The 24,039-nt window shown below is 40.1% G+C and overlaps 1 protein-coding gene across 1 annotated transcript in view; it reads left to right on the forward strand.

The window, feature by feature from the left end:
- The window catches only part of SCG3 (secretogranin III), a 161,257-nt gene that overhangs the window by 90,663 nt on the left and 46,555 nt on the right, over window positions 1–24,039 (forward strand). Inside the window, exon 8 of the mRNA XM_053719334.1 lies at window positions 18,921–19,052. Coding sequence (XP_053575309.1) covers window positions 18,921–19,052 — 132 coding nt within the window. The remainder of the gene's footprint in view (window positions 1–18,920; window positions 19,053–24,039) is intronic.

A 24,039-nucleotide genomic window follows, 5' to 3' on the forward strand; every position in this document is an offset into this window, starting at 1 on the left:
CGGGACATAAGGTCTCGTATCAGGGAACATTTATCCACCATTAGAGTGGGGAAATCATCCTCGCCTATAGTCCAACACTTCTGTACCAAACAAAACAAAGATGATGCCTCTTTCAAGTGGCAAGCCATAGATCATATACCAACTCCTAAAAGGGGTGGGGATAGACAAAAGCTCCTTGAAAAGCATGAGATGCTTTGGATTTTTAAACTTTCCACCAAACTACCACTTGGCCTCAATGCTGAGTACGATTTAATCAATTATTGGGAATAATCCATCTAATATAGGGACATCATCCTATAACCCATACAACCAGGTTTGCTGTCTGCGTAGTATTCCTCTTTTAGTGGTAACATTATACATATATCTATGTGTTATTTTTACCACTTATATACATAAAGGTTTCGGTTCTATTACATTCAGTTAGAGTCCTTTAGAACACCAACATACTGTGTATATAACAGATAATCATTGCCCAATTTATATATAAAAAATCTTTTTTGTTGCCATGTCTTATTTCTATATTTAACAGTCAACATGGATGTTTATATATCTATATTCATATTCATGTATGTCTTTTTTATATTGCAGCATCACTAATCTTGGGCTTTATCAACCTGTGTTTACTATAACAAAATCTATCAAGATTTGCATATGCAGGATTGATGTCTATTTTGCTCATTTTGTTCTATACACTTTTCTATAAATGAATGTTAATCATTGCAACAGGATGGTTGTGTGTATACATACATATAGCAACATATGAGCTCTAGGACCTAGGGTTGATCTTATTATTGTTTGTTGTGTTAGACAATTATTCTGACAGGTTCAGTGTCTCATTAGATACAATTGTGTGATGTCATGAAGGAGTATCCTTATTTGAATATGTTTTAACCAATAGGGGGTTTACACACCCTTTTTAAGTTAAACTCATTGAGTGTTCTTTAGCAGTAGTGATTACGGCACAACGCCGAAACGCGTATACTGTCATATTTCACTTGTATCTTTGCACCTCCATGAACTTTTTAATGCCTTTGCATCAATAAAAGTTACGTTCTATTTTATCTCATCGTTGCTGCTCATTGCTCTTTCTTTCTGGTTGGATTTCTAATGCCCTAAAGAGCAGCAACACTTCCTAAGTGGCAAGCCGTGGAGTCGGCTTTTTGGTGAGAGAATTCACAACATTGAGATCTGGAGATTTGCATTGGCCCAGACGCACAAGCCCACGGACGCACCTCCTGTTTCCAGCTCCCCCATTGGTTCACAGAGTATTGCGGTAATTTCCGGTTTTGACGGCTCCAGAGAAGCTAGCGGCTGCACATCGGTGCAGCGTTTCTTTACCGGGACCCACTGTGACGAAGCCTGGTCTTCGCAGGGACGACTGGAGAATAAAGGATAGATAAGTAGCAGCTGAGGTGCGGGGCGGTCGAGTGACAGCATCTGTAACGGAGCCTGGACTTCGAAAGGACAGATCGGTGAGTGCACTGAGCCGGCTTATAAATACAGACATATTATATATTATTTGGCAGGTACTGTTTCCTCTAATTGCACAAGGGATTTATTCTTCCCACTGCCATCGTGGACATTCGATAGCAACAGCAATTAGTATCCACATGAAGGAGCAGCTTCCCAGCTGATATGGAACATTTTTACTTGCTTTCTGTATATGTTGTTCTAAATTGAATTAACACTCACTATCTACCACACTGAGTGATTTCTAAGCCACATTAATCTCTTGCTCATCCTGCTATTTGGTTTATTTATTTTTCATATAGTGCTATTGGGCAGCACTGCGGGTTTGAGTTTAGAAGAATTATTGGAAGTTGTTTTATTATGGAGGAGACACAACAACAATTCTATTCATTGATACCCGTTGGTCCTAGGGATGAACTTCCAACTGAACTTGCTAAAATATTTTCAACAAATAAATCTGACCTTGCACTTACAGACTTGTTCCAAGAAATGGATAAATTGTGTACCAAAGAGACCAGATTGCAGTGGGATATATGGACACTGGGGAAATATTTAGATATGAAAATGATACCCAGAGGTCTTAGAATCTCTAAATATCCCACTTTTGAAACCGATGACACTGAGTTCATAGATAATTGGAACACTATACTAAATGAATGTTCTGTAAGATTAATGATTTTGTTGATGTCATATAAAAACAAATTGTTGAATGATTTGAGAGAGAATATTAACACCATCCAAGTTGAGCTTAATACACGCAAACATGAAATTGATTACCCTAGGTTTGATGAGGTACTGAGGAAGTCTATGGCCAATATTAAAACCTCGGTTATGAATACAAAGCATGTTAAATACCTACGTGATCAGGCAGATTATGACACTGATACCATACATGTGTGGAATAGGACACAGAGGTTTCATACTCGCAGACAGCATAACAGAAACAGGAGTAGGGGTAGGTCACGCAATAGGAATCATAGATCTAATAGCAGCCAATGTGTTACTTTTTCAGATAGTGATGTAGAGTCTGGGGATGATAAATACATCACAGACAATGAACTTTCAAATGAAACAAGACCTGGCATTCTGAAAAACACTACCACACAGAAGGCACAGACACCATATATAAGTACAGGACAGTCTGTTAAATCTAAAAATACTAGCAATACAAACACTCAAATTGTACCAGCTCACAATCAAATAGATTTACAACAGGCACAAATGCCCCATACGAGTAATACCTTAGTGGATCAGGTTTTTCCCAAAGCCCCCATGAACCCCAAGGGGGGAGGGAACACACCGAAAGCTCAGAATCGTTATCCTCAAGGGCTTTGAAAGGAACCAACAACAAATATGCACCTTCAGTGTGATTAATTTATCCAGCATTGTCTTGAGTGATTCACAAGTCAAACTTTTAAGTCTAGGATTAGGCTTTGTACCACTTGCTAGATTTGACTTGTTCAAGACGATGTTGGACATTAATCGTTTAGTCCGCAATATAACATTGAAAAAACACTTTTCTGACACAGAGCAAGACATCTTACCCACCCCAGATGACTCTCCTGGCTCCAAAATCACAAGGGTAAATTTAAACAATGATCTTACGTTTTCTGAAACTTGTGATATAATTACCTTGGATTCTATGGATAGGGAGAGCACTGCTGATATGGGCACAGCACATATTGACAAATTTTTTGGCTATAAAAAGCCCTCCATGTTTTATCCTGTCCACAGCAGAGGCCCCCTTGTAGAAAAATTCTATAATAGGGTAGAGAAGGACCTCAGGGACCTTGCTCTTCAGGGCAAAAAATCTACTGATATCTTATCACGTTCAGAGAGAATAGCCCTAAAAGAGTTAAAGGATAATGATCAAATTGTGATACGTAATGCTGATAAGGGGGGCTCTGTTGTGGTCATGGATACTGCGGACTATAAGAATGAGGCCTTGCGTCAATTGAACGATCCTATCCAGTACACACTCCTCAATACTAATCCCACTAAACGTTTTCAGGTAGAACTTATGCACCTTCTGGATGATGGTTTGGAAAAAGGTTTTCTGGACAGAAATAGCTTTGATAATTTATACATTGAGTTTCCAGTTACTCCTGTATTCCACCATCTCCCGAAGGTGCATAAGTCCCTGGAAAATGTCACTGGTCGTCCTATAGTCAGTGGGATCGGATCCCTTTTTGAACATCTTTCAGAGTGGCTTGATGCCATTCTGTGCCCTCTGGTTAAAGCTCTACCGAGCTATCTACAGGACACTAAACATGTTTTGAGGGTTATGGAAGGCCTGACTTGGGATTCTTTGTGCAACTGGTTAACTATTGATGTCACAGCTTTATACTCTTCAATACCCCATACATCTGACCTTGAGGCTATGGATTACATGCTGACACATTATTCTAATTTGGATTCTGATTTCAAAAGATATGTGATTGAGGTCACAGCATTTCTTTTAAGCCACAACTATTTTGAGTTTGAGGGGGTTTTCTCCAACATAGGTGTGTCCGGTCCACGGCGTCATCCTTACTTGTGGGATATTCTCTTCCCCAACAGGAAATGGCAAAGAGCCCAGCAAAGCTGGTCACATGATCCCTCCTAGGCTCCGCCTACCCCAGTCATTCTCTTTGCCGTTGTACAGGCAACATCTCCACGGAGATGGCTTAGAGTTTTTTAGTGTTTAACTGTAGTTTTTATTATTCAATCAAGAGTTTGTTATTTTAAAATAGTGCTGGTATGTACTATTTACTCTGAAACAGAAAAGAGATGAAGATTTCTGTTTGTATGAGGAAAATGATTTTAGCAACCGTTACTAAAATCCATGGCTGTTCCACACAGGACTGTTGAGAGGAATTAACTTCAGTTGGGGGAACAGTGAGCAGTCTTTTGCTGCTTGAGGTATGACACATTCTAACAAGACGATGTAATGCTGGAAGCTGTCATTTTCCCTATGGGATCCGGTAAGCCATTTTTATTCACACAGTAAATAAAGGCTTCACAAGGGCTTATTAAGACTGTAGACATTTTCTGGGCTAAATCGATCATATTTACACATATTTAGCCTTGAGGAATCATTTAATCTGGGTATTTTTTGTAAAATAATATCGGCAGGCACTGTTTTAGACACTTTATTCTATTGGGGCTTTCCCTAATCATAGTCAGAGCCTCATTTTCGCGCCGGTATGGCGCACTTGTTTTTGAGAACAGCATGACATGCAGCTGCATGTGTGTGGAGCTCTGATACATAGAAAAGTCTTTCTGAAGGCATTATTTGGTATCGTATTCCCCTTTGGGCTTGGTTGGGTCTCAGCAAAGCAGATTCCAGGGACTGTAAAGGGGTTAAATATAAAAACGGCTCCGGTTCCGTTATTTTAAGGGTTAAAGCTTCCAAATTTGGTGTGCAATACTTTTAAGGCTTTAAGACACTGTGGTGAAATTTTGGTGAATTTTGAACAATTCCTTCATACTTTTTCGCAATTGCAGTAATAAAGTGTGTTCAGTTTAAAATTTAAAGTGACAGTAACGGTTTTATTTTAAAACGTTTTTTGTGCTTTGTTATCAAGTTTATGCCTGTTTAACATGTCTGAACTACCAGATAGATTGTGTTCTGACTGTGGGGAAGCCAAGGTTCCTTCTCATTTAAATAGATGTGATTTATGTCATAAAAAATTTAGTAAAAATGATGCCCAAGATGATTCCTCAAGTGAGGGGAGTAAGCATGGTACTGCATCATCCCCTCCTTCGTCTACACCAGTTTTGCCCATACAGGAGGCCCCTAGTACATCTAGCGCGCCAATACTCCTTACTATGCAACAATTAACGGCTGTAATGGATAATTCTATCAAAACATTTTAGCCAATATGCCCACTTATCAGCGAAAGCGCGACTGCTCTGTTTTAGAAAATACTGAAGAGCATGAGGACGCTGATGATATTGTTTCTGAAGGGCCCCTACACCAGTCTGAGGGGGCCAGGGAGGTTTTGTCTGAGGGAGAAATTTCAGATTCAGGAAAAATTTCTCAACAAGCTGAACCTGATGTGATTACTTTTAAATTTAAGTTGGAACATCTCCGCGCTCTGCTTAAGGAGGTGTTATCCAATTTGGATGATTGTGATTATCTGGTCATTCCAGAAACACTATGTAAAATGGACAAGTTCCTAGAGGCCCCGGGGCCCCCCGAAGCTTTTCCTATACTCAAGCGGGTGGCGTACATTGTTAATAAAGAATGGGACAGGCCCGGTGTACCTTTCGTACCTCCCCCCATATTTAAAAAATTGTTTCCTATAGTCGACCCCAGAAAGGACTTATGGCAGACAGTCCCCAAGGTCGAGGGGGCGGTTTCTACTCTAAACAAGCGCACCACTATACCCATAGAAGATAGTTGTGCTTTCCAAGATCCTATGGATAAAAAATTAGAAGGTTTGCTAAAAAAGATGTTTGTTCAGCAAGGTTACCTTCTACAACCAATTGCATGCATTGTCCCTGTCACTACAGCCGCGTGTTTCTGGTGCGATGAGCTAGAAAAGGCGATTATTAGTAATTCTTCTTCTTATGAGGAGATTATGGACAGAATTCGTGCTCTTAAATTGGCTAATTCTTTCACCCTAGACGCCACCTTGCAATTGGCTAGGTTAGCGGCGAAAAATTCTGGGTTTGCTATTGTGGCGCGCAGAGCGCTTTGGTTAAAATCTTGGTCAGCGGATGCGTCTTCCAAGAACAAATTGTTTGACATTCCTTTCAAGGGGAAAACACTGTTTGGCCCTGACTTGAAAGAGTTTATCTCTGATATCACTGGGGGCAAGGGCCACGCCCTTCCTCAGAATAGGTCTTTCAAGGCCAAAAATAAACCTAATTTTCGTCCCTTTCGCAGAAACGGACCAGCCCCAAGTGCTACGTCCTCTAAGCAGGAGGGTAATACTTCTCAAGCCAATCCAGCCTGGAGACCAAGGCAAGGCTGGAACAAAGGAAAGCAGGCCAAGAAACCTGCCACTGCTCCCAAGACAGCATGAGACGCGGGCCCCCGATCCGGGACCGGATTTGGTGGGGGGCAGACTCTCTCTCTTCACTCAGGCTTGGGCAAGAGATGTTCTGGATCCTTGGGCGCTAGAAATAGTCTTACAAGGTTATCTTCTGGAAGTGATTCATCCTGTTCCATTAAAAGAACGAGGGATGGGGTTCTACTCCAATCTGTTCGTAGTTCCCAAAAAAGAGGGAACGTTCAGACCAATCTTAGATCTCAAGATCCTAAACAAGTTTCTCAAGGTTCCATCGTCCAAAATGGAAACCATTCGAACAATCCTTCCATCCAGGAAGGTCAATTCTTGACCACGGTGGATTTAAAGGATGCGTATCTACATATTCCTGTCCACAAGGAACATCATCGGTTCCTAAGGTTCGCATTCCTGGACAAGCATTACCAGTTCGTGGCGCTTCCTTTCGGATTAGCCACTGTTCCAAGGATTTTCACAAAGGTACTAGGGTCCCTTCTGGCGGTGCTAAGACCAAGGGGCATTGCTGTAGTACCTTACTTGGACGACATTCTGATTCAAGCGTCGTCCCTTCCTCAAGCAAAGGCTCACACGGACATTGTCCTGGCCTTTCTCGGATCTCACGGATGGTAAGTGAACGTGGAAAAGAGTTCTCTATCTCCGTCGACAAGAGTTCCCTTCTTGGGAACAATAATAGACTCCTTAGAAATGAGGATTTTTCTGACAGAGACCAGAAAAACAAAACTTCTAAACTCTTGTCGGATACTTCCTTCCGTTCCTCTTCCTTCCATAGCGCAGTGCATGGAAGTGATAGGTTTGATGGTAGCGGCAATGGACATAGTTCCTTTTGCGCGCATTCATCTAAGACCATTTCAATTGTGTATGCTCAGTCAGTGGAATGGGGACTATACAGACTTGTCTCCGAAGATACAAGTAAATCAGAGGACCAGAGACTCACTCCGTTGGTGGCTGTCCCTGGACAACCTGTCGCAAGGGGTGACCTCCCGCAGACCAGAGTGGGTCATTGTCACGACCGACGCCAGTCTGATGGGCTGGGGCGCGGTCTGGGGATCCCTGAAAGCTCAGGGTCTTTGGTCTCGGGAAGAATCTCTTCTACCGATAAATATTCTGGAACTGAGAGCGATATTCAATGCTCTCAAGGCTTGGCCTCAGCTAGCGAGGGCCAAGTTCATACGGTTTCAATCAGACAACATGACGACTGTTGCGTACATCAACCATCAGGGGGGAACAAGGAGTTCCCTGGCGATGGAAGAAGTGACCAAAATCATTCAATGGGCGGAGACTCGCTCCTGCCACCTGTCTGCAATCCACATCCCAGGAGTGGAAACTTGGGAAGCGGATTTTCTGATTCGTCAGACATTGCATCCGGGGGTGTGGGAACTCCATCCGGAAATCTTTGCCCAAATCACTCAACTGTGGGGCATTCCAGACATGGATCTGATGGCCTCTCGTCAGAACTTCAAGGTTCCTTGCTACGGGTCCAGATCCAGGGATCCCAAGGCGACTCTAGTAGATGCACTAGTAGCACCTTGGACCTTCAACCTAGCTTATGTATTCCCGCCGTTTCCTCTCATCCCCAGGCTGGTAGCCAGGATCAATCAGGAGAGGGCGTAGGTGATCTTGATAGCTCCTGCGTAACCACGCAGGACTTGGTAGGCAGATCTGGTGAATATGTCATCGGCTCCACCATGGAAGCTACCTTTGAGACGAGACCTTCTTGTTCAAGGTCCGTTCGAACATCCGAATCTGGTCCTACTCCAGCTGACTGCTTGGAGATTGAACGCTTGATCTTATCAAAGCGAGGGTTCTCAGATTCTGTTATTGATACTCTTGTTCAGGCCAGAAAGCCTGTAACTAGAAAAATTTACCACAAAATATGGAAAAAATATATCTGTTGGTGTGAATCTAAAGGATTCCCTTGGGACAAGGTAAAGATTCCTAGGATTCTATCCTTTCTTCAAGAAGGATTGGAGAAAGGATTATCTGCAAGTTCCTTGAAGGGACAGATTTCTGCCTTGTCTGTGTTACTTCACAAAGAGCTGGCAGCTGTGCCAGATGTTCAAGCCTTTGTTCAGGCTCTGGTTAGAATCAAGCCTGTTTACAAACCTTTGACTCCTCCTTGGAGTCTCAACTTAGTTCTTTCAGTTCTTCAGGGGGTTCCGTTTGAACCCTTACATTCCGTTGATATTAAGTTATTATCTTGGAAAGTTGTGTTTTTGGCTGCAATTTCTTCCGCTAGAAGAGTTTCAGAATTATCTGCTCTGCAGTGTTCTCCTCCTTATCTGGTGTTCCATGCAGATAAGGTGGTTTTACGTACTAAACCTGGTTTTCTTCCAAAAGTTGTTTCTAACAATAACATTAACCAGGAGATAGTCGTGCCTTCTTTGTGTCCGAAACCAGTTTCGAAGAAGGAACGTTTGTTGCACAATTTGGATGTTGTTCGCGCTCTAAAATTCTATTTAGATGCTGCAAAGGATTGTAGACAAACATCTTCCTTGTTTGTTGTTTATTCTGGTAACAGGAGAGGTCAAAAAGCAACTTCTACCTCTCTCTCTTTTTGGATTAAAAGCATCATCAGATTGGCTTACGAGACTGCCGGACGGCAGCCTCCTGAAAGAATCACAGCTCATTCCACTAGGGCTGTGGCTTCCACATGGGCCTTCAAGAACGAGGCTTCTGTTGATCAGATATGTAGGGCAGCGACTTGGTCTTCACTGCACACTTTTACCAAATTTTACAAGTTTGATACTTTTGCTTCTTCTGAGGCTATTTTTTGGGAGAAAGGTTTTGCAAGCCGTGGTGCCTTCCATTTAGGTGACCTGATTTGCTCCCTCCCTTCATCCGTGTCCTAAAGCTTTGGTATTGGTTCCCACAAGTAAGGATGACGCCGTGGACCGGACACACCTATGTTGGAGAAAACAGAATTTATGTTTACCTGATAAATTACTTTCTCCAACGGTGTGTCCGGTCCACGGCCCGCCCTGGTTTTTTAATCAGGTCTGATAATTTATTTTCTTTAACTACAGTCACCACGGTATCATATGGTTTCTCCTATGCAAATATTCCTCCTTAACGTCGGTCGAATGACTGGGGTAGGCGGAGCCTAGGAGGGATCATGTGACCAGCTTTGCTGGGCTCTTTGCCATTTCCTGTTGGGGAAGAGAATATCCCACAAGTAAGGATGACGCCGTGGACCGGACACACCGTTGGAGAAAGTAATTTATCAGGTAAACATAAATTCTGTTTTCTATCTCCAGAGATGTGGGACAGCTATGGGTGCGAAATTCGCACCCTCTTACGCCAACCTATACATGGGTTGGTGGGAGCTGTCCCACGTCTATGGAGATGGAAACCCCTTCAGACAGAGCATTGCATACTACGGTCGCTTCATCGACGACCTGCTGTTAATTTGGCAAGGCAATGCTGGAGATTTGATCAATTTTTTGGCTTACATCAACAAAAATGATCTAAATTTAAAATTCACCCATGAAATACACAGGGATACCATCAATTTTTTGGATATAACTCTTTGTGGTAAAACTACAGGTAAAATTGAGACATGCATTTATAGAAAGCCTATTTCAGGCAATGCAGTTCTACACGCTAAAAGTTGCCACCCCAAAAGTGTATTATACTCCATAGCCAAGGGCCAGATGATAAGAGCAAAGAGAAATTGCTCGACAGAAAAAGTGTACATGGAACATCAAACAGATCTTGTAGATCGTTTGAAAAATCGGGGGTACCCGAAAAAAGTCATCAACAGGGCAGCTAGGGAGGTACAGTGTATGGATCGAACACCCATGTTACATGAGAAAAAAACAGTAAATAACAAAAAATCAACATTCAATACCAACAAAGTAACGTTTGTGACTGATTACAGTACTGACTATAATGAAGTATGTAGTATTGTTAAAAAACACTTCAAACTCCTTGTAGCAGACGATAAACTGACCAACTGTGTGGCTGAAGGGATGGGGTGTTTTTATCGCCGGAATAAAACTCTTGGCAATTACCTATCACCTACTGTTTTGAGTCACCCTCGGGCAACAGTGAGCTCATGGCTCACCCACAAGGGCATGTTCAGGTGTGGGAGTAGTAGGTGTAAACCGTGTGACTATATAACTACATCTGACACATTCACGTCCTGCGTCACACAACGTACATATGAGATAAACTTTTGCCTAAATTGTACATCCCATTTTGTAATATATCTCATAACTTGCACTTTGTGCAAGGTTCAGTACGTAGGGCTCACGACACGGGACATAAGGTCTCGTATCTGGGAACATTTATCCACCATTAGAGTGGGGAAATCATCATCGCCTATAGTCCAACACTTCTGTACCAAACACAACAAAGATGATGCCTCTTTCAAGTGGCAAGCCATAGATCATATACCAACTCCTAAAAGGGGTGGGGATAGACAAAAGCTCCTTGAAAAGCATGAGATGCTTTGGATTTTTAAACTTTCCACCAAACTACCACTTGGCCTCAATGCTGAGTACGATTTAATCAATTATTGGGAATAATCCATCTAATATAGGGACATCATCCTATAACCCATACAACCAGGTTTGCTGTTTGCGTAATATTCCTCTTTTAGTGGTAACATTATACATATATCTATGTGTTATTTTTACCACTTATATACATAAAGGTTTCGGTTCTATTACATTCAGTTAGAGTCCTTTAGAACACCAACATACTGTGAATATAACAGACAATCATTGCCCAATTTATATATAAAAAATCTTTTTTGTTGCCATGTCTTATTTCTATATTTAACAGTCAACATGGATGTTTATATATCTATATTCATATTCATGTATGTCTTTTTTATATTGCAGCATCACTAATCTTGGGCTTTATCAACCTGTGTTTACTATAACAAAATCTATCAAGATTTGCATATGCAGGATTGATGTCTATTTTGCTCATTTTGTTCTATACACTTTTCTATAAATGAATGTTAATCATTGCAACAGGATGGTTGTGTGTATACATACATATAGCAACATATGAGCTCTAGGACCTAGGGTTGATCTTATTATTGTTTGTTGTGTTAGACAATTATTCTGACAGGTTCAGTGTCTCATTAGATACAATTGTGTGATGTCATGAAGGAGTATCCTTATTTGAATATGTTTTAACCAATAGGGGGTTTACACACCCTTTTTAAGTTAAGCTCATTGAGTGTTCTTTAGCAGTAGTGATTACGGCACAACGCCGAAACGCGTATACTGTCATATTTCACTTGTATCTTTGCACCTCCATGAACTTTTTAATGCCTTTGCATCAATAAAAGCTACGTTTTATTTTATCTCATCGTTGCTGCTCATTGCTCTGGTTGCACACCCTCAAACAGTCACACTCCAAACTCCACTATGGTGAAGACCAAAGAGCTGTCGAAGGACACCAGAAACAAAATTGTAGACCTGCACCAGGCTAGGAAGACTGAATCTGCAATAGGCAAGCAGCTTGGTGTGAAGAAATCAACTGTGGGAGCAATAATTAGAAAATGGAAGACATACAAGACCACTGATAATCTCCCTCGATCTGGGGCACCACACAAGATCTCACCCCGTGGGGTCAAAATGATCACAAGAACGGTGAGCAAACATCCCAGAACTACACGGGGGGACCTAGTGAATGACCTGCAGAGAGCTGGGACCAACGTAAGAAAGGCTACCATCAGTAACACACTACGCCGCCAGGGATTCAGATCCTGCAGTGCCAGACGTGTCCCCCTGCTTACTCCAGTACATGTCCGGGTCCGTCTGAAGTATGCTAGAGAGCATTTGGATGATTCAGAAGCGGATTGGGAGAATGTTATATGGTCAGATGAAACCAAAGTAGAACTGTTTGGTAGAAACACAACTAGTCATGTTTGGAGAAGAGAGAATGCTGAGTTGCAACCAAAGAACACCATACCTACTGTGAAGCATGGGGGTGGCAACATCATGCTTTGGGGCTGTTTCTCTGCAAAGGGAATAGGACGACTGATCCGTGTACATGAAAGAATGAATGGGGCCATGTATCATGAGATTTTGAGTGCAAACCTCCTTCCATCAGCAAGGGCATTGAAGATGAAATGTGGCTGGGTCTTTCAGCATGACAATTATCCCAAACACACCGCCCGGGCAACGAAGGAGTAGCTTCGTAAGAAGCATTTCAAGATCCTGGAGTGGCCTAGCCAGTCTCCAGATCTCAACCCCATAGAAAACCTTTGGAGGGAGTTGAAAGTCCGTGTTGCCCAGCGACAGCCCCAAAACATCACTGCTCTAGAGGAGATCTGCATGCAGGAATGGGCCAACATACCATCAACAGTGTGTGACAACCTTGTGAAGACTTACAGAAAATGTTTGACCTCTGTCATTGCCAACAAAGGATATATAACAAAGTATTGAGATGAACTTTTGATATTGACCAAATACTTATTTTCCACCATAATTTGCAAATAAATTCTTTCCAAATCAGACAATGGGGGGTAGTTATCAAGCCGTCTACTTTTCTGGCTTCGCCGGCCCAATACGCCCGCCTAAGCTCGCCTACCTTCGCCGCCGCGGACCTGAAAAAATATGCCTAAGTTATCAAATAAAGCTGTCAAAAAGCCGCGGGGCGATGAGCAGCGGACTGTGACAGTTATCACTCATCCGATCTCGCTGCTCTTCGGCTTTTTCCCAGCTTTATTGCTAGCCTGTCACTAAGCACTCACACTAAACTACACTGTTCTACCCCCTATACCGGCGCCCCCGGAGCCTCCCGCAACTCAATAAAGTTACTAACCCCTAAACCGCCGCTCCTAGACCCTGCCGCAACTCTTATAAATGTATTAACCCCTAAACCGCCGCTCCTGGAGCCCACCGCCACCTACATTATACCTAGTAACCCCTATCCTGCCCCCCCTATACTGTCGCCCTCTATAATAAAATTATTAACCCCTATCCTGCTGATCCCGCACCTCGACGCAACTAAATAAATAGTTTAACCCGTAAACCGCCGCTCCCTGAACCCGCCGCAACCTATAATAAATTTATTAACCCCTATCCTGCCCCCCCTACACCGTCGCCACCTATAATAAATTTATTAACCCCTATCCTGCCCCCCATTACGACGACGCCACTGTAATAAATTTATTAACCCCTAAACCTAAGTCTAACACTAACCCTAACGCCCCCTAACTTAAATATTAATTAAATAAATCTAAATAATATTTCTCTTATTAACTAAATTAATCCTATTTAAAACTAAATACTTACCTTTAAAATAAACCCTAATATAGCTACAATATAAATAATAATTATATTGTAGCTATCTTAGGATTTATTTTTATTTTACAGGCAACTTTCAATTTATTTTAACTAGGTACAATAGCTATTAAATAGTTATTAACTATTTAATAGCTTACCTAGCTAAAATAAAGAGAAATTTACCTGTAAAATAAAAACTAACCTAAGTTACAATTACACCTAACACTACACTATACTAATTATTCCTATTTAAAACTAAATACTTACCTGTAAAATAAACCCTAAGATAGCTACAATGTAATTAATAATTACATTGTAGCTATCTTAGGATTTATATTTATTTTACAGTTAACTTTGTATTTATTTTAGCTAGTTAGAATAGTTATTAAATAGTTTATTTAATAACTACCTAGCTAAAAGAAATACAAAATTACCTGTAAAATAAATCCTAACCTAAGTTACAATTAAACCTAATACTACACTATCATTAAATTAATTAAAAAAACTACCTACAAATAACTACAATTAAATACAATTACATAAACTAACTAAAGTACAAAAAATAAAAAAAGCTAAGTTACAGAAAATAAAAAAATAAGTTACAAACATTTTACAAATATTACAACAATTTTAAGCTACTTACACCTAATCTAAGCCCCCTAATAAAATAACAAACCCCCCCAAAATAAAAAAATGCCCTACCCTATTATAAATTAAATAAAGTTCAACGCTCTTTTACCTTACCAGCCCTTAAAAGGGCCATTTGTGGGGGCATGCCCCCAAAAGTTCAGCTCTTTTGCCTGTAAATGAAAAATACAAACCCCCCCCAACATTAAAACCCACCACCCACATACCCCTAATCTAACCCAAACCCCCCTTACAAAAACCTAACACTAATCCCCTGAAGATCATCCTACCTTGAGTCGTCTTCACTCAGCCGAGCAGCGATGGAACCCAAGTGGACATCCGGACCGGCAGAAATGATCATCCAAGGGGCGCTGAAGAAATCTTCCATCCGATTAAGTCATCATCCAGGCGGCGCTGAAGAAGTCTTCGATCCGGGCGATGTCATCTTCCAAGCCGGGTCTTGAATCTTCCTTCCGCCGCCGCGGAACATCCTTCTTCACCGACGGACTACGACGAATGAAGGCTCCTTTAAGGGACGTCATCCAAGATGGCGTCCCCTCAATTCCGATTGGCTGATAGGATTCTATCAGCCAATCGGAATTAAGGTAGGAAAAATCTGATTGGCTGATGGAATCAGCCAATCAGATTCAAGTTCAATCCGATTGGCTGATCCAATCAGCCAATCAGATTGAGCTCGCATTCTATTGGCTGATCGGAACAGCCAATAGAATGCGAGCTCAATCTGATTGGCTGATTGGATCAGCCAATCGGATTGAACTTGAATCTGGCTGATTCCATCAGCCAATCAGATTTTTCCTACCTTAATTCCGATTGGCTGATAGAATCCTATCAGCCAATCGGAATTGAGGGGACGCCATCTTGGATGACGTCCCTTAAAGGAGCCTTCATTCGTCGTAGTCCGTCGGTGAAGAAGGATGTTCCGCGGCGGCGGAAGGAAGATTCAAGACCCGGCTTGGAAGATGACATCGCCCGGATCGAAGACTTCTTCAGCGCCGCCTGGATGATGACTTCATCGGATGGAAGATTTCTTCAGCGCCCCTTGGATGATCACTTCTGCCGGTCCGGATGTCCACTTGGGTTCCATCGCTGCTCGGCTGAGTGAAGACGACTCAAGGTAGGATGATCTTCAGGGGATTAGTGTTAGGTTTTTGTAAGGGGGGTTTGGGTTAGATTAGGGGTATGTGGGTGGTGGGTTTTAATGTTGGGGGGGTTTGTATTTTTCATTTACAGGCAAAAGAGCTGAACTTTTGGGGGCATGCCCCCACAAATGGCCCTTTTAAGGGCTGGTAAGGTAAAAGAGCGTTGAACTTTATTTAATTTAGAATAGGGTAGGGCATTTTTTTATTTTGGGGGGTTTGTTATTTTATTAGGGGGCTTAGATTAGGTGTAAGTAGCATAAAATTGTTGTAATATTTGTAAAATGTTTGTAACTTATTTTTTTATTTTCTGTAACTTAGCTTTTTTTATTTTTTGTACTTTAGTTAGTTTATGTAATTGTATTTAATTGTAGTTATTTGTAGGTAGTTTATTTAATTAATTTAATGATAGTGTAGTATTAGGTTTAATTGTAACTTAGGTTAGCATTTATTTTACAGGTAATTTTGTATTTCTTTTAGCTAGGTAGTTATTAAATAGTTAATAACTATTTAATAACTATTCTAACTAGCTAAAATAAATACAAAGTTACCTGTAAAATAAATATAAATCCGAAGATAGCTACAATATAATTATTATTTATATTGTAGCTATATTAGGGTTTATTTTACAGGTAAGTATTTAGTTTTAAATAGAAATAATTTATTAAAGTATAGTGTAGTGTTAGGTGTAATTGTTAGGTTAGGTTAGTTTTTATTTTACAGGTTAATTTCTCTTTATTTTAGCTAGGTAAGCTATTAAATAGTTATTAACTATTCAATAGCTATTGTACCTAGTTAAAATAAATTGAAATTTGCCTGTAAAATAAAAATAGATCCTAAGATAGCTACAATATAATTATTATTTATATTGTAGCTATATTAGGGTTTATTTTACAGGTAAGCATTTAGTTTTAAAAAGGGGGGCGTTAGGGTTAGTGTTAGACTTAGGTTTAGGGGTTAATAACGTTATTATAGAGGGCGGCGGTATAGGGGGGCAGGATAGGGGTTAATAGGTATAATGTAGGTGGCGGTGGGCTCCGGGAGCGGCGGTTTAGGGGTTAATATGTATAGAGTAGCTTGCGGTGGGCTCCGGGAGCGGCGGTTTAGGGGGTAATAACTTTATTTACTTGCGGCGGTGTAGGGGGGACAGATTAGGGGTGTTTAGACTCGGGGTACATGTTAAGGTGTTAGGTGCAGACATCTCCCATAGGAATCAATGGGATGTCTGTCAGCAGCGAACTTGTACTTTCGCTATGGTCAGACTCCCATTGATTCCTATGGGATCCGCCGCCTCCAGGCTGGCGCTTTGAAAACCAGGTACGCTGGGCCGTAAAAGTGCCGAGCGTACCTGCTAGTTTTTTGATAACTAGCAAAAGTAGTGAGATTGTGCCGCACTTGTGTGCGGAACATCTGGAGTGACGTAAGAATCGATCTGTGTCGGACTGAGTCCGGCGGATCGAAGCTTACGTCACAAAATTCTACTTTTGCCTGTCTCGAGCCTTTGATAACTAAGGCGAATCAGCCTCGCCACAAATACGCTGCGGAATTCCAGCGTATTTGAGGTTGACGGCTTGATAACTAGGCCCCAATGTGATTGTCTGGATTTGTTTCCACATTTTGTCTCTCATAGTTGAGATATACCTATGATGAAAATTACAGGCTTCTCTCATCTTCTTAAGTGGGAGAACTTGCACAATTGGTGGCTGACTAAATACTTTTTTGCCCCACTGTATATATGTATATAAGCACAGTTCCTATAGAGTGCAATGTAAAGGCATTTTTCAGTGCCGTTTTTTTCCCCTAATAATCGAGCTCTTTATGTTTTAATAAATATATTCTATTTCTATTGTACAATATTGTTTGTGCACGATCTATTGTTTTATTGTTATTTATACCAATTTAGTTTTTTGGAGTTTTTTTTTGCTTACAAGACTTTAAAGGTTTGATATTGTTTTTTTATTTTTCTTGCCGTATAAATGTTTTTTTAGTTACAACTGTTGTTTTAAAAAGTATAATGTTTCACTGAATTCATATGTTCAGATCTAGTAAGTTTGTCAGATATAGATTTATCAATAGGCAACTTCTTAGGGAAGCTTTACTGAGGCGTCTGGCTGGTTGGTTATAGTAAACATCTTTTCAATCAACGTTCCCTTGTGTGCAGCAAGTGTGGCAGCTAATCAAAGTTGAACTATTGTAGGAGTTGTTTGTGATCATTAAAGCACAACAATGTGGGAGTACTTGAGGTGCAAGATACGTGAATTGAGGCTTAATGCTGCTCCAATAAATCATAATCATATGCTTTATTAAATTTACACTATATGGCCAAATGTATGTGGACACACCTACTAATTATTGAGTTAAGGTGTTTCAGCCACACATGAAATATCCATAGACAAACATTAGCAGTATAATGGGTCATTTGTCTGGACGGAAACAAATTCCAACAGATACACAACAAAATCTTGTGAAAAGCCTCCCTAGAAGAGTGGTGACTGTTATTGCTGCAAAGGGGGGGGGGGCAACTCTATATTAATGTCCATGGATTTGGAATGGGATGTCCAACAATCCCACACAGGTGTTATGGTCAGGTGTCCACATACTGTTGGACATTTCTGGAAAATTAGAATGGCAATTAGTAAAGGCTAAGTAGGAACTAGGGTTCAACCTAGTTCTCTAATTAAAAGCCTCAGACTTACCTTTATTTTATTTTAATCTCTGCAACCCTAAATAAACATCAACCCAGATTGTTTCCTATTCTGTATTAAAGGGACACTGTAAAAACGTTCTGCCCTTTAATGTGTTCCCAGTGATCTATTTTATTTGCTGGAGTGCATTAAAGTGCTTACTAACATTTAATTTTATTTTGACATTTCAAAATTGCTGCTTATGTCTGTTGAAACATTTAACTATACTGAAAACTTAATAACTACAGTATTGGATATAGTAAAGCTATGTAAACAAGAGCAGCAGCAGAAGTCAACATTCCACTGGGGGTGGGAGAGACAGAGATTTCTGCCTATGTTAAAAGGTGTTTAATCAGCATCTTTGAATACAATATACTCTTATCAACTGATTGCCTGAGGACAATGTCCCTTTAAAGGGGCATTATACTCAATTATGTTCTATCAAATATATGAAAGATCAGTATTTAAACATTTTGACATTTGAATTGCCTGCATAAATATTAAGTAAAAGCAATTTAATTTAAACAGCTTTAAGGCCACAGCAATAAATTACACGTCTCAATGACAGATATTTTTAGTTCAATATCCCTTTAAAAAAATCTTAGTTGCTGTATATATACAGTTGAAGGTTCTTTGCCAAAAAAAAACTTGAATTAATTAATAAAGAAGAATCCCGCAAAATAAGATATTTGAATGAGACAATATTATTTATTGCTTTAGTGGATAAAAGTGCTGAAGATTCTGATAGCACTAAAGAAGAGGCAATGAAAACAGAGAAAGAACATGAACCTGTGAAGGATTCAACAAAAGAAGAGGAGACAAAAGAATCTACAGAGAATGAAAATCCAGTGGGTAAGTAGATCTTTTTTTCTGCTTTTTCCATATTTTTCTTGAAATGTTTTGCAATTAAAACAGGCACACACATATACATATATACAGGGGCATAACTAGACCTGGCTGGGCCCCAGGGAAAAGGCCCACATTTCAAAAGCTCCTTTTCTGGCTGATTGCAATCTGTAAAAGGTGAGCCTGCAGCCACATAGGAGACAGATGACCTGCTTCTTTATGAATGTCAGTTATCCTTCCCCCTTTAGTTAGTTAGACCAGACATCCTCAAACTTGGCCCTCCAGAGGTTTTGGAACTACATTTCCCATGATGCTCAGCCAGCATATCAGCTGGCTGAGCATCATGGGAAATGTAGTTCCAAAACCTTTGGCGGGCCAAGTTTGAGGATGCCTGAGTTAGACTGTGCCAGAGGATATGCACAGCCTTCCTGTACAGCAACACTGTAGCGGCCATCTTGGAAAGCCTGCCACTATATTCTAAAGGCAAATCCATGTACTTTTCTAAAACTGTGAGTCAGGTTTCCAGAAGGGCACACTGAGAGGCAAGACATAATGGTGGATAGAGTGAAGTCACTACTGGTTGCAGGTCCCAAATTGGCCCCCCAAAGGTGTGGGCTCAGTCTCAATTGAGACCTCTGTGACTCCTTTAGTTATGCTCCTGCATGTATGTATGTGTTTATATATATTAAAGGTAGGGGTAGACCGATATATCGGAGCGGCCGATTATTAGGGCTGATATTTGAAATTTCTGAAATAATCGGTATCGGACAGAAACTTATCAATATTACCAATATGGAGCAAAGCAAAAGAAATGTAGCTCTGTGTACTTCAGGGAAACTATGTAGTTTTAAGTGACACAAATCATCTATAGCACATATAAGCTGGACATAGCATAGCATCTAATAATAAATAGCACTGATAACAGAGTCCAAGCCCAGGTGTTCCTAGGAGCTAAGTTACCAACTACCATACCACCAATGGCAGACATGTAGATGGGCTTGCATAAACAAACATATATGATTTGCACTTTTCCATTTTCTGACCGTTTGGGACCAAGGCTATATTTATATTTTTGCGGTGTTTGTTTTTAGCTATAATTTTCCTCTTACTAATTTACTGTACCCACACATATTATATACTGTTTTTCTCGCCATTAAATGGACTTTCTAAAGATACCATTATTTTCATCAAATCTTATAATTTACTATAATTTTTTTTTATAAAATATGAGGAAAAAATACACACTTTTTCTAACTTTGACCCCCAAAATCTGTTCCACATCTACAACCACCAAAAAACACCCATGCTTAAAGGGACACTGTACTCAAATTTTTTGTTTTGTGATTCAGATTGAGCATGAAATTTTAAGCAACTTTCTAATTTACTCCTATTATCAAATTTTCTTCATTCTCTTGGTATCTTTATTTGAAATGCAAGAATGTAAGTTTAGATGCCGGCCCATTTTTTGTGAACAACCTGGGTTGCCCTTGCTGATTGGTGGATAAATTCATCCACCAATCAAAAACTGCTGTCCAGAGTACTGAACCCAAAAAAAGCTTAGATGCCTTCTTTTTCAAATAAAGATAGCAAGAGAACGAAGAAAAATTGATAATAGGAGTAAATTAGAAAGTTGCTTAAAATTGCATGCTCAATCTGAATCACAAAAGAAAAAATTTGAGTACAGTGTCCCTTTAATAGTTTCTAAATTTTGTCCTGAGTTTAGAAATACTCAATGTTTACATGTTCTTTGCTTTTTTTGCAAGTTATAGGGCAATGAATACAAGTAGCACTTTACTATTTTCAAACCCCTTTTTTTTTTTTTCAAAATTAGCGATAGTTACATTGGAACACTGATATCTGTCTGGAATCCCTGAATATCCCTAGACATGTATATATTTTTTTTAGAAGACAACCCAAAGTATTGATCTAGGCCCATTTTGGTATATTTCATGCCACCATTTCACCGCCAAATGCGATCAAATAAAAAAAAATTGTTCACTTCTTCACAAATTTTTTCACAAACTTTAGGTTTCTCACTGAAATTATTTACAAACAGCTTGTGCAATTATGGCACAAATGGTTGTAAATGCTTCTCTGGGATCCCCTTTGTTCAGAAATAGCAGACTTATATGGCTTTGGCGTTGCTTTTTGGTAATTAGAAGGCTGGTAAATGCCGCTGCGCATCACACGTGTATTGTGTCTAGCAGTGAAGGGGTTAATTAGGTAGCTTGTAGGGAGCTTGCAGGGTTAACTTTAGCTGAAGTGTAGAGATCAGACTTCCACCTGACACATCACACCCCCTGATCCCTCCCAAACAGCTCTCTTCCCTCCCCCACCCCACAATTGTCCCGCCATCTTAAGTACTGGCAGAAAGCCTGCCAGTACCAAAAAAAAATATATATTTTTTTTTTGGGAGGGGGAGGTTTAAAAAAAAAAAAAAATATATGCTGTGTAGGATCCCCCCTTAGCCCCCAACTTCCCTTATCCCCCCAAACAGCTCTCTACCCCTCCCCTTTCTTATTGTGTGCCCTATTGGGAACTGGCAGCTGTCTGCCAGTACCAAGTTTTAAATAAAATGTTTTGTTTTTTTTTAATTTAAAAAAAATACTGTATATTTTCTGTAGTGTAGCTGCCCCCCTTCAACATCCAACCCCCCACCCTCTCCCAGAGCGCTTAATTTAACATTTTCCACCTTCCCCAGTCCTCTCCCCCACTGAATCCCGTGCAATATCTGATTTTATGCATTGTTTCAATTAATATTGTAAGCTTACAGATATAGTAATAAATTCATTTATTTTATAAATATTTACTTGAGTATGGGTCATATATAACAGAAGTACACAGTACCCCATTTTTTAAACGCACAATATATTGTGTATATATATATATATATATATATATATATATATATATATATATATATATATATAATTTTTTTGTCTCTTTGACTCCTACAATTTGGGAAACCAGCAATTGTATATTGGGCCACCTTACTTCTGTATTTAACATTTCCACCCTCCCCAGTCCTCTCCCCCACAGAGTCCCACCTTACACTTTAGGTTTCTCACTGAAATTATTTACAAACAGCTTGTGCAATTATGGCACAAATGGTTGTAAATGCTTCTCTGGGATCCCCTTTGTTCAGAAATAGCAGACTTATATGGCTTTGGCGTTGCTTTTTGGTAATTAGAAGGCTGGTAAATGCTGCTGCGCATCACACGTGTATTGTGTCTAGCCGTGAAGGGGTTAATTAGGTAGCTTGTAGGGAGCTTGCAGGGTTAACTTTAGCTGAAGTGTAGAGATCAGACTTCCACCTGACACATCACACCCCCTGATCCCTCCCTAACAGCTCTCTTCCCTCCCCCACCCCACAATTGTCCCGCCATCTTAAGTACTGGCAGAAAGCCTGCCAGTACCAAAAAAAAAATAATATTTTTTTTTGGGAGGGGGAGGTTTAAAAAAAAATAAAAAAATATGCTGTGTAGGATCCCCCCTTAGCCCCCAACTTCCCTGATCATATATAACAGAAGTACACAGTACCCCATTTTTTAAACGCACAATATATTGTGTATATATTAATATATATATATATAATTTTTTTGTCTCTTTGACTCCTACAATTTGGGAAACCAGCAATTGTATATTGGGCCACCTTACTTCTGTATTTAACATTTCCACCCTCCCCAGTCCTCTCCCCCACAGAGTCCCACCTTACACTTGTCCCATAGTGTAGGGTTCCCACCCGCCCACGCTCCCGTGTGCGCAACCACACGCGATACCGCCCCCCTCCTTCATCAATGGCCGCCCACCCGCCTCAGCTCCCACCCACCAACGATCACGACCATCGATGACCGATGCAGATAGGGCCACAGAGTGGCTCTCTCTGCATCGGACTGCTAAAAAGTGTTATTGCAGGACTCCTTAATATCGAGGCATCACTGCAATAACATGAAAGCGGCTGGAAGCGATCAGGATTGTTTCCACCGCTTTCAAAGACCAACAATGTACGGGGTACGTCGTTGGTCGTTAAGGGGTTAAAGGGCCACTGAACCCAAATTTTTTCTTTTGTGATTCAGATAGAGCATGCAATTTACATCCATACGTCGTTGGTCGTTAAGGGGTTAAAGGGACACTGAACAAACTTTTTCTTTTGTGATTCAGATAGAGCATGCAATTTTAAGCAACTTTCTAATTTACTCCTATTATCATTTTTTCTTCATTCTCTTGCTATCTTTATTTGAAAAAGAAGGCATCTAAGCTATTTTTTTGGGTTCAGAATGCTGGACAAAGCTTGTTTATTGGTGGGTGAATCAGCAATAACAACCCAAGTTGTTCACCAAAAATGGGCGGGCATCTAAACTTACATTCTTGCATTTCAAATAAAGATACCAAGAGATAATAGGAGTAAATTAGAAAGTTGCTTAAATTTGCATGCTTTATCTGAATCACAAAAAGAAAAAAATTGGGTTCAGTGTCCCTTTAAAGCTACATAGTTTCCGTGAAGTACACAGAGCTAAATTAGTTTTGATTTGCTCATAGGGGTCAGCAATACATAAAATCAATCTGCTTGCTAATTGCTGTCACAAATAGAACATTTTTTGTTGCATTCTGATACATTTTACACATTTGCAAAACATTTTACTAAAGCTGCTATATTTGACGATTTTTTAATTTAAATATTTTAGAAAAAAACATTTAAAAAAAATGATAGTTCAGGCACATCAATTAAATGTCCACAACAACAAACCTTGAGTAGAAAGCTATGCAGTATAGGAAACTAGTATCAATATTCTCTAGCAGTGGATAACAATGCTCTCACCATTAGGTGGCGCTGTTACACATGTATAAAACTGCCCATAAGTGACATAATAAAGAAACTTATAGTCCACTCCTCGGTACCAGGGAAGGTATTTGCATTCCAGTAAATATATGAGCATATTAAAAATTAAAGGGACAGTCTAGTCCAAAATAAACTTTCATGATTCAGATAGAG

This window comes from Bombina bombina, chromosome 6, assembly GCF_027579735.1.
Source record: "Bombina bombina isolate aBomBom1 chromosome 6, aBomBom1.pri, whole genome shotgun sequence".
Classification (NCBI taxonomy): Eukaryota; Metazoa; Chordata; class Amphibia; order Anura; family Bombinatoridae; genus Bombina; species Bombina bombina.